Source organism: Numenius arquata, unplaced genomic scaffold, assembly GCF_964106895.1.
Source record: "Numenius arquata unplaced genomic scaffold, bNumArq3.hap1.1 HAP1_SCAFFOLD_1657, whole genome shotgun sequence".
In the NCBI taxonomy this organism is placed as follows: domain Eukaryota; kingdom Metazoa; phylum Chordata; class Aves; order Charadriiformes; family Scolopacidae; genus Numenius; species Numenius arquata.
In genome coordinates, this window is record NW_027414038.1 from 1976 (window position 1) to 13146 (window position 11171).

General features: G+C 64.6%; 1 protein-coding gene across 1 annotated transcript; it reads right to left on the reverse strand.

Moving 5' to 3' along the window:
* Positions 1 to 6385: 6385 nt before the first annotated feature.
* ZNF865 (zinc finger protein 865) lies at positions 6386 to 9601 on the reverse strand. Its single transcript, XM_074166954.1, has 3 exons — positions 8833 to 9601; positions 7937 to 8442; positions 6386 to 7771 (listed from the first exon to the last, which is right to left on the reverse strand). The coding sequence occupies exons 1-3, from the start codon at positions 9599 to 9601 to the stop codon at positions 6386 to 6388; spliced, it is 2661 nt and encodes an 886-aa protein (XP_074023055.1).
* Between the last annotated feature and the right edge of the window lie 1570 nt (positions 9602 to 11171).

Sequence of the window (11171 nt, forward strand, 5' to 3'; positions counted from 1 at the left end):
TCTGCCGCGCTTGCGGGAAGGCCTTCAAGAGGACGTCCCACCTGGAGCGTCACAAATACACCCACGCCGTGGGGCGCAAGCCCCACGCCTGCCCCCTCTGCCCACGTCGCTTCCGAGACTCCGGGGAGCTGGCCCACCACCAGCGGGTCCACACCGGGGAACGTCCCTTCCAGTGCCCCCACTGCCACATGCGCTTCGGGGAGAGGAACACCCTCCAGAGACATCTCCGGCGCAAGCATCTGCCTCGGCCGCCGGCGCCGTGACGGGGACCTGGGGTTGGGGGGGGTGGTGGTGGTGGGACGGCGTGATCCCAAGGAGGGGGTGGTGGGGAGGGGTGGTGGATGCGAGGGCTCGTGGTGGGGACCTGGGGATTGGGGCGTTGAAGGGGTTGTGGCTCCGGGGTTGGGGGGTGTGGAGGGATGGTGGCCATGGAGGTCATCTGTGGAGGGATGGAGGGCATCCATGGAAGGATGATGGCCATGGAGGTCATCCATGGAGAGATGATGGCCATGGAGATCATCCGTGGAGAGATGGAGGGCATCCATGGAAGGATTATGGCCATGGAGGCCATCCGTGGAGAGATGGAAGCCATCCATGGAGAGATGGAGGCCATCCATGGAAGGATGATGGCCATGGAGATCATCCATGGAGAGATGGAGGGCATCCATGGAAGGATGATGGCCATGGAGGTCATCCATGGAGAGATGGAGGCCATCCATGGAGAGATGGAGGCCATCCATGGAAGGATGATAGCCATGGAGGTCATCCATGGAGAGATGGAGGCCATCCATGGAGAGATGGAGGCCATCCATGGAAGGATGATAGCCATGGAGGCCATCCGTGGAGAGATGGAGGCCATCCATGGAAGGATGATAGCCATGCAGGTCATCTATAGAGAGATGGAGGGCATCCATGGAAGAATGGTGGCCCTGGGGTTGGGAGTGTGGAGGGATGGTGGCCATGGAGGTCATCCACGGAGAGATGGATGTCATCCATGGAAGGATGAAGGCCATCCCTGGAGGAATGGTGGCCCAGGGGTTGGGGATGTGGAGGGATGGTGGCCATGGAGGTCATCCCTTGGAGGATGGTGGCCCTGGGTTTGGGGACATGACCATGTGGTGGCCCCTCAAGCTCATTGTGGAGCTCCTCGTGGAGGGATGGTGGCCCCCGGGGTTGGGGACATGGAAGGACAGTGGCCTCCGGGCTCCTGCACGGAGGGACGGTGGCCCTGGGGACAGGGGCTGTGCTGCCCGTTCCCCTGTGAAGCTGCTCCCCCCGCCCCCCGTGCGAGAGACACCCCCCCACCCCCCCTCGCCATGTGAGGGACACCCCCCCCCAGGGTCTCCCCAACTTCATGTTGTTGTTGTTTTTTTAATTATTATTAAAAAAAAAAGCTCTTTTTTGGTTTTTCCTTTTGTCTCCCGGTGTCTCATTGGGGGGGGGGGAGGGGGGTGACGGCCAATGGCCAACACCACCCCCCCCCCCCCCCGAACCACCACCCCCCTCAACCCGTGAGCCCCTCGGTCAACCAACCCCCCCATCAACCAACCCCCCCAACTAACCAACCCCCCAACTAACCAACCCACCATCAACCAATCCACCAACTAACCAACCCACCAACTAACCAACCCCCCCATCAACCAACCCCCCATCAACCAACCCACCAACTAACCAACCCCCCAACTAACCAACCCACCAACTAACCAATGCCCCATCAACCAACCCACCAACTAACCAACCCATCAACCAACCCACCAACTACCCAACCCACCAACTAACCAACCCCCCATCAACCAACCCACCAACTAACCAACCCACCAACTAACCAACCCCCCCATCAACCAACCAACCCACCAACTAACCAACCCACCAACTAACCAACCCCCCCATCAACCAACCCACCAACTAACCAACCCCCCCATCAACCAACCCACCAACTAAACAACTCACCAACTAACCAACCCCCCCATCAACCAACCCACCAACTAACCAACCCCCCATCAACCAACCCGCCAACTAACCAACCCACCAACTAACCAACCCACCAACTAACCAACCCCCCCAGCAACCAACCAACCCCCCAACTAACCAACCCCCCCATCAAACAACCCACCAACTAACCAACCCCCCCAGCAACCAACCATCACCCAACCAAACCATGATCCAGCCAACCCACCCATCATCCAACCAACCCACCCATGATCCAACCAACCCATCAACCCACCCACCCATCACCCAACCAACCCACCCATGATGCAACCAACCCATCAACCCACCCATCACCCAACCAACCCACCCATGATCCAACCAACCCATCAACCCACCCACCCATCACCCAACCAACCCGCCCATGATCCAACCAACCCATCAACCCACCCACCTATCACCCAACCAACCCGCCCATGATCCAACCAACCCATCAACCCACCCACCCATCACCCAACCAACCCACCCATGATCCAACCAACCCACCAATCATCCAACCAACCCATCAACGCACCCACCCATCATCTAACCAACCCACCCATGATCCAACCAACCCATCAACGCACCCACCCATGATCCAACCAACCTATCAACCCACCCACCCATCACCCAACCAACCCGCCCATGATCCAACCAACCCATCAACCCACCCACCCATCACCCAGCCAACCCGCCCATGATCCAACCAACCCATCAACGCACCCACCCATCACCCAACCAACCCACCCATGATCCAACCAACCCATCAACGCACCCACCCATGATCCAACCAACCCATCAACCCACCCACCCATCACCCAACCAACCCATCCATGATCCAACCAACCCACCCATCATCCAACCAACCCACAGATGATGCCACCAGCCCATCCCTCAACCCCCCTGCCCCCCCCCCCCCCCCCCGGCGCAGGAAGGACTCGTCCCCGGGGGGGTCTCATCCAGGGTTTAATATGGGCTTGCTCTGTACACACCCGGCCCCTGCCCATCGCTGTGACGAGCTGTGTCCGGTCTCTGCCCGCGCCGGGACCCCCCCCCCCCCCAGCCAGGCCAGGGGGGATGGGGGGGGGGCAGGGGGGGCGCAAACGCTGTGCTATAGACATTTTATATATTTATATATATATTTATATACATTTATAGACCTGGGGGGGGGTTAAAATAGTCCCTCTGGGGGGAGGAGGGCAGATGGCGGAGGGGGGGGGGGAATGTCTCCTCAAGCCCCGCCCCCCCCCCCCCCCCACGGGGGGACCCAGGCGTCCCGGTGGGAATTGGAGGGGGGGGGGGGGGGGGGGTGTCGTGTCCCACGGGATTCCCCCGTGTCCGAGCTGGAGCAGAGGTGCCGTCGTGCAGCACCACGGGGCGTGTCGCACCATGACGGGGCGTGTTACACCATGACGAGGCGTGTCGCACCATGACGGGCCATGTCGCACCATGACGGGGCGTGTTACACCATGACGAGCCGTGTCACACCATGACGAGGCGTGTCGCACCATGACGGGGCGTGTTACACCATGACGAGCCGTGTCACACCATGACGAGGCGTGTCACACCATGACGGGACGTGTCACACAACGACAAGCACTGTTGCACCATGACGAGCCGTGTCACACCTTGACAGGGCATGTTACACCATGACGGGACGTGTCGCACCATGACGAGCCGTGTCACACCATGATGGGGCGTGTCGCACCATGACGGGGCGTGTCACACCATGACAAGCTGTGTCACACCTTGACAGAGCATGTTACACCATGACAGGCATGTTACACCATGACGAGCCATGTCGCACCATGACGGGGCATGTCGCACCATGACGAGCCGTGTCACACCTTGACAGGGCATGTTACACCATGACGGGACGTGTCGCACCATGATGGGGCGTGTCGCACCATGACGAGCCGTGTCACACCTTGACAGGGCATGTTACACCATGACGGGACGTGTCGCACCATGACGAGCCGTGTCGCACCATGATGGGGCATGTCACACCATGACGAGCCGTGTCACACCTTGACAGAGCATGTTACACCATGACAGGCATGTTACACCATGACGAGCCATGTCGCACCATGACGAGCCGTGTCACACCTTGACAGGGCATGTTACACCATGACGGGACGTGTCGCACCATGATGGGGCGTGTCGCACCATGACGAGCCGTGTCACACCTTGACAGGGCATGTTACACCATGACGGGACGTGTCGCACCATGACGAGCCGTGTCGCACCATGATGGGGCATGTCACACCATGACGAGCCGTGTCACACCTTGACAGAGCATGTTACACCATGACAGGCATGTTACACCATGACGAGCCATGTCGCACCATGACGAGCCGTGTCACACCTTGACAGGGCATGTTACACCATGACGGGACGTGTTGCACCATGACGGGACAGTGTTGCACCATGACAGGGTGTGTTACACTATGACGGGGCGTGTCGCACCATGATGAGACGTGTTACACCACGACGGACTGTGCCAAGCTCCGTGCCAAGCCCCGTTGCACCACGATGAGCCCCATCTTGAGCCCCGTTGCACGATGACGAGACCCGTTGCACCATGATGAGCCCCATCTTGAGCCCCGTTGCACGATGACGAGCTCCGTTGCACCACGATCTTCCATTTTGCACCGTGCTGAGCTGTGCCGAGCCCTGGTGCACCACTGATGAGCCCCGTTGCACCACGATGTTCTGTTTTGCACCACGCTGAGCCGTGCCGAGCCCCGTGTAGAGCCCCGTTGCACCAGGATGAGCCCCGTCTTGAGCTCCGCTGCACAATGATGAGCCCCGTTGCACCACGACGAGCCCCGTTGCCTCACGACGAACCCCATCTTGAGCCCTGTCGCACGATGATGAGCCCCGCTGCACCACAATGAGCTGTGCTGAGCCCCGTTGCACCAGGATGACCCCCACTGCGCCACGACGAGCCCCATCTTGAGCCCCGCTGCACGATGACGAGCCCCGTTGCACCACGACAAGTCGTGCCGAGCCCTGTGTCGAGCCCCATTGCTCCATGATGAGCCCCATCTTGAGCCCTGTTGCACGATGACGAGCCCCGTTGCACCACGATGAGCCCCACTGCACCATGACGAGCCCCATTGCACCACGACGTGCTTCATCTTGAGCCCCATTGCACGATGATGAGCCCCGTTGCACCACGATGAGCTTTGTTGCACCATGACGAACCCCATCTTGAGCCCCGTTGCACGATGACGAGACCCGTTGCACCACGACGTGCCTCATCTTGAGCCCCGTTGCACCACAACGTGCCTCATCTTGAGCCCTGTTGCACGATGATGAGCCCCATTGCACCACGATGAGCTCTGTTGCACCATGACGAACCCCATCTTGAGCCCCGTTGCACGATGACAAGACCCGTTGCACCACGACGTGCCTCATCTTGAGCCCCATTGCACGATGATGAGCCCCGTTGCACCACGATGAGCTCTGTTGCACCATGACGAACCCCATCTTGAGCCCCGTTGCACGATGACGAGCCCCGTTGCACCACGACGAGCCCCGTCTTGACCCCCGTTGCACGATGACGAGCCCCGTTGCACCGCGACGTGCCTCATCTTGAGCCCCGTTGCACGATGACGAGCCCTGTTGCACCACGATGAGCTCTGTTGCACCACGACGAGCCTCATCTTGAGCCCCGTTGCACGATGACGAGCCCCATTGCACCACGATGAGCTCTGTTGCACCAGGATGAGCCCCGTCTTGACCCCCGTTGCACAATGACGAGCCCTGTTGCACGATGACGAGCCCCATTGCACCACGATGAGCTCTGTTGCACCAGGATGAGCCCCGTCTTGACCCCCGTTGCACGATGACGAGCCCCATTGCACCACGACGAGCCCCGTCTTGACCCCCGTTGCACGATGACGAGCCCCGTTGCACCGCGACGTGCCTCATCTTGAGCCCCGTTGCACGATGACGAGCCCTGTTGCACCACGATGAGCTCTGTTGCACCACGACGAGCCTCATCTTGAGCCCCGTTGCACGATGACGAGCCCCATTGCACCACGATGAGCTCTGTTGCACCAGGATGAGCCCCGTCTTGACCCCCGTTGCACGATGACGAGCCTTGTTGCACCACGATGAGCTCTGTTGCACGACGAGCCTCATCTTGAGCCCCGTTGCACGATGACGAGCCCCGTCTTGACCCCCGTTGCACGATGACGAGCCCCGTTGCACCGCGACGTGCCTCATCTTGAGCCCCGTTGCACGATGACGAGCCCCGTCGCCCCCCGACGAGCCGTGCTGAGCCCCGTGTCGAGCCCCACTGCCCCCCGACGAGCCCCGTCTTGACCCCCGCTGCACGATGGCGAGCCCCGCTGCCCCACGATGTTCCGTTTCTGCCCCACGCCCATCCCCGTCCCCACCACCCTCCTCTTCCTCACGCCTCCTGGTGCGCGGGGGCCGCCGGGCGCTGCAGCTTGTGGCCGTGGCGGTGTTTTTTGAGACCGTAGGTGTTGCCGAAGGCCTCCCCGCAGAGGCTGCACTTGAAGGGGCGCCCGCCCTGGTGGGTCTGGAGGTGCTTGCTGAAGTACTTGGGGTCCTTGAAGAGCTTGAGGCAGGCGGAGCAGCGCAGGTCGCGGCGGGCGTCGTGGGAACGCTGGTGGCGCAGGATGGAGGAGAGGTAGAAGAAGCTCTTGCCGCAGAGCTCGCAGCGGTAAACCTTCTCGCCCAGGTGGACCCGGCGGTGCTCCAAGAGGTTGGAACGGTAACGGAAGGTCTTGCCGCAGGTCTGGCAGCGCTGGGGCCGAGCCACGACGTGGAGACGCTGGTGTTCGGCCAGGCTGGAGGACTGGGCGAAACGTTTGTTGCAGAGGGCGCATTTGTAAGCCCGTTCCCCGGTGTGGACCACCTTGTGTTGACGCAGGTACCAGGAGCGTAGGAAACCCCGGCCGCAGACGGGGCAGCGGTAAGGTCTCTCCTCGGTGTGACAACGCTGGTGTCGCATCAGAAGCGCCGCCTCCCAGAACCTCTTGCCGCAGACGGAACAGCCGAAGTGACGCTTCTGGAGGTGCCGCCGGCGATGGAGGAGGAGATCGTAGGCGCCGGCGAAGCTCTGGCCGCAAACGCCGCAGGCCAAGGTGCGGCGCACCAGGTGGACGTACTTATGGGTGACCAACCCCAAAAAATGCTTGAAGGTCTGGCCGCAGGTGCCGCAGGTGAAGCGCTCGCCGCTGGGAACCACCGGGTGCTCCTCGGGGGGTTGCAGCCCGCCTTCGGCGGCCACCGGCGGGGCCGGTGGGGCGGCCCCCCCAGCCTCGGGTAGCAGTCGCTCGGGGGCGGTTTGGTGGACCAGCTTGTGCCACATGAGGTTCTCGATGAAGCCGAAAGCTTTGCCGCAGGCCTCGCAGCCGTAGGGCTTCTCCCCGGCGTGGGCTTCCTTGTGGTTGACGGCGCGGAAGAGGTCGGGGAAGCGCTCGCCGCATTGGCCGCAGCCGTAGCTCAGCCCCTCGGGGGGGTGGCCGGCGTTAGAAGGGTTGGGGCCACCAACCCCCGCCACCCCTAAGCCGCAGGGCAAAGGGAGGCGGTGGATCTGCTTGTGGCGGGTGAGGCTCTGGGGGTAGCCGAAGGCTTTGCCGCAGAGGTCGCACTTGTAGGGCCGCTCGCGGGTGTGCACCACGTGGTGCTTGCGGAGGTGGAAGGACTCGCGGAAACGCTTGCCGCAGACGGCGCACTGGTGGGGCTTCTCCCCCGTGTGGATCCGTTCGTGCCGCTTCAACGTCTCCCGCCGCCCGAAAGCCCTCCCGCAGATCCCGCAGCCGAAGCTCTTCCCCGCCGCCGCCGCCGCCGGCGGCAGGGACAGGAAGGCGGCGGCACCACCACCGCCGTCCCCCACCTTCCCTTCCCCTTCCGCCGTCGCGAAGGGGCCGCCGGGGAACACCGGCAACACCCCCTTGGGGTAGGTAGCCACGGCGGCGGCGGCGGTGGCCACCTTGGGGCCGGCGGCGTGGACCTGTCGGTGCCGCAGGAGGCTCTGCGGGGCGGCGTAGGCTTTGCCGCACACCTCGCACTTGTAGTGGGGGCGTTGGCCGCTGTGGGCCGCTTGATGCCGCAGGAGATAAGCCGGATCCCGGAATTCCTTGCCGCAGACGGCGCAGGGCACGGGCAGGAGCCCCGAGTGGGTCTTGACGTGGCGGGTGAGGCTCTCGCGGCGGTTGAAGCTCTTGGCGCACACCGAACAGCTGAAGGGCTTCTCCCCGGTGTGGATGATCTGGTGCTGGTGGAGGTGGCTGGGCTTCTTGAAGACCTTCCAGCAGAGAGAGCAAGTGAAGGGACCGTCCGGGCCACCGGCAACGCTGGGCGCCGGGGTGGCAGCGCCTGCCGCCAACGTCACCCCGCCGGGGGCCGGGAGGACCCCGCTGGGTGCCAGGATGACGCCACCGGGGGCCGGGATGACGCCGCTCAAGGCCACGTTGACCCCGTTGGTCACCGGGTTGACTCCGTTGGGGGCCGGGATGACGCTGCTCAAGGCCACGTTGACCCCGTTGGGCGATGGGTTGACCCCGCTGGGCGCCGCGTTGACCCCGCTCGCCAAGGGGTTGACTCCGTTGGGTGCCGCGTTGACCCTGTTGGGCGTTGGGTTGACCCCGTTGGGCGCCGCGTTGACCCCGTTGGGCGTTGGGTTGACCCCGTTGGGCGCCGCGTTGACTCCGTTGGGCGTTGGGCTGACCCCGTTGGGCGCCGCGTTGATGCCGGTGGCTGCCAAGTTGACCCCGGTGGCCAACGGGTCTACTCCGTTGGGTGCCGGCAAGACCCCGGTGGCCCCGTTGGGTGCCGGTACCACGCCGGAGGTAGTGGCCACCGCCGGGGGGTTTCCGCCGGCCCCGCCGCCCTCTTCCTTGTGGCACCGGCGGTGGCGGATGAGGCTGGAGACGTGGTTGTAGGTGCGGCCGCAGGTGCCGCACTCGTAGGGCCGCTCGCCGCTGTGGACCAGCATGTGCTGCACCAGGTGGGACGACTGCTTGAAGGACTTCTGGCAGACGCCGCAGGGGAAGCGCCGCTCCATGAAGTACTTCAGGCGGCGGAAATAACTCTTCTCTTCCTTGGACGCCCCCTCGGGGGGGGTTGGGGGGACCGCCGGGGTCCCCGCCGCCCCCGTTCCCGTGGCCACCGCCACCGTCCCCCCCCGTTTCAGCCCCCCGAAGAGGTGCTGGTGGCTGGAGAGGTCCACGATGCCCCACTGGGGCGCGTTGAAAGGGCCGGCAGCCTCAAAGAGTGGCTGTGGAGGGGGGGGGACGGTCGGGGTGGGGAAAGGGGGGGCCCCCGCTTGCACCCCCACGCTGCCCTCCGCCTTTTTCGGCTGGGAGGAGGAGGAGGAAGAGGAAGAGGAGGAAGAGGAGGAGGAAGAGGAGGCGGCAGCGGCGCCTTCGGCCTTGAAGTCCTTGTGCTTGGCGGCGGGGGGGCGGTCGAAAGGGGGTGCGCCGGGCGGGGGGGGGTATTCGAAGGGGGGCTGGGGGCAGGGGAGGGTGGGAAGGGTTTTGGGGTGCTCGTGGCCGTAGGGCTCCATGGGCTCGAAGCGCTGGTGGTTGAGGAACTCGAGGAAGTCGAAGGGGTAGCTCTGGAAGTGGACGCTCTCGTCGCTGACGTTGGCTTCCATCTCTCTGCCCCGGGGCGGGGGGGGGGGGGGGGAAAGTAGGGGGGCTGTGACCTGGAAGGGGGAAGGGATCGGGGGGATCAGAGGTGGGGAGGGGGGGGGGTCCTTGGGGCTGGGGAGGAGCCCTGAGGTGGGTTAAAGGCTGGGTTATGGGGTCCCTTTGGCTTCTGGGGGGGCTGTGAGGTGGTACAGGGAGGGAATGGGGCTGAGGAAGACCCTGGAAGTGGGACGTGGGGCTGGGTTGGGGGGGGTCCCCTTGGATTTTGGGGGGGCAGTGGGGAGATGGGGCTGAGAAAGACCCCAGAAGTGGGATGTGGGGCTGGACTGGAGGGTCCCCTTGGATTTTGGGGGGTCAGGGGGTGGATGGGGGGAAGGAGGAGCCCAGAGGTGGGATGTGGGGCTGGGCTGGGGGGGTCCCCTTGGATTCTGGGGGGGGGCTTTGAGGTCTGAGGGGGTGAACAGGGGGTGGATGGGGCCGAGAAAGACCCCAGGGGTGGGTTACGGGGCTGGGTTATGGGGTCCCCTTGGATTTTTGGGGGGGCAGGGGGTGGATGGGGGGCAGGAGGAGCCCAGAGGTGGGATGTGGGGCTGGGCTGGGGGGGTGCCCTTGGATTTTTTGGGGGGCAGGGGGCAGATGGAGCTGAGAAATACCCCAGAAGTGGGATGTGGGGCTGGACTGGAGGGTCCCCTTGGATTTTTGGGGGGGCAGGGGTTGGATGGGGGGGCAGGAGAAGCCCAGAGGTGGGATGTGGGGCTGGGTTATGGGGTCCCCTTGGATTTTTGGGGGGGCAGGGGGTGGATGGGGGGGCAGGAGGAGCCCAGAGGTGGGATGTGGGGCTGGGTTAGGAGGTCCCCTTGGATTCTGGGGGGGGTGTGAGGTCGGGGGGGGGCTCTGGGGGTCCCTCAGCCCCGGGGAGGGGGTGTCACTCACCTGGGGGTGAACCGGGCCCGTCCGTGCGGGGCCGGGGGGGGGGGTCCGGGGGCCGGGGGGCCGGGTCTGGGGGTGCCGGGGGGGGGGGCGGTCCGGGCCTGGCCGGGCTTGGGGGGGGTGGGGTGGGGGGTGCGGGGCTGCGGGGCCGGGGCCGCCCTGGAGCCCCCACGGACGGGCCTGGCCGGACGCGCCTCCCCCGCCGGAACCGGAAACACCCCCCCCACCTCGGCCGGGGGTCACGTGACGCGAAGCCCCGCCCACCCCACAATCCTTTGCGAAAGAGGTGGGGGGGGTCAGGGGAAGGACGGGCGGGGACCCAGGCGTCCGGGACAACGGGAGACACCCCCCACACACACACACACATATACACCCTCCCCGGGGGTCGGGGAGACCCCCCCCTCCAGGGCCGGGAGGGGAAGGGATGGGGGGAGGAGGAAGGAGGGTGATGGGGTGGGGGGGGGGTGACGGGGGGGGGGGGGGGGGGCGCTGCCCGCACTAAAGATGGCGCCGACGGCGCCCGCCACCCCCCAACCAAGATGGCGGCCGCCGCCCGGCGCCCAAAGGGGCGCGAGACAAGATGGCAGCGCTGCCCGCACCCAAGATGGCGCCCGCGTTGGAGGTTGGCGGGGGAGGAAGGGGGGG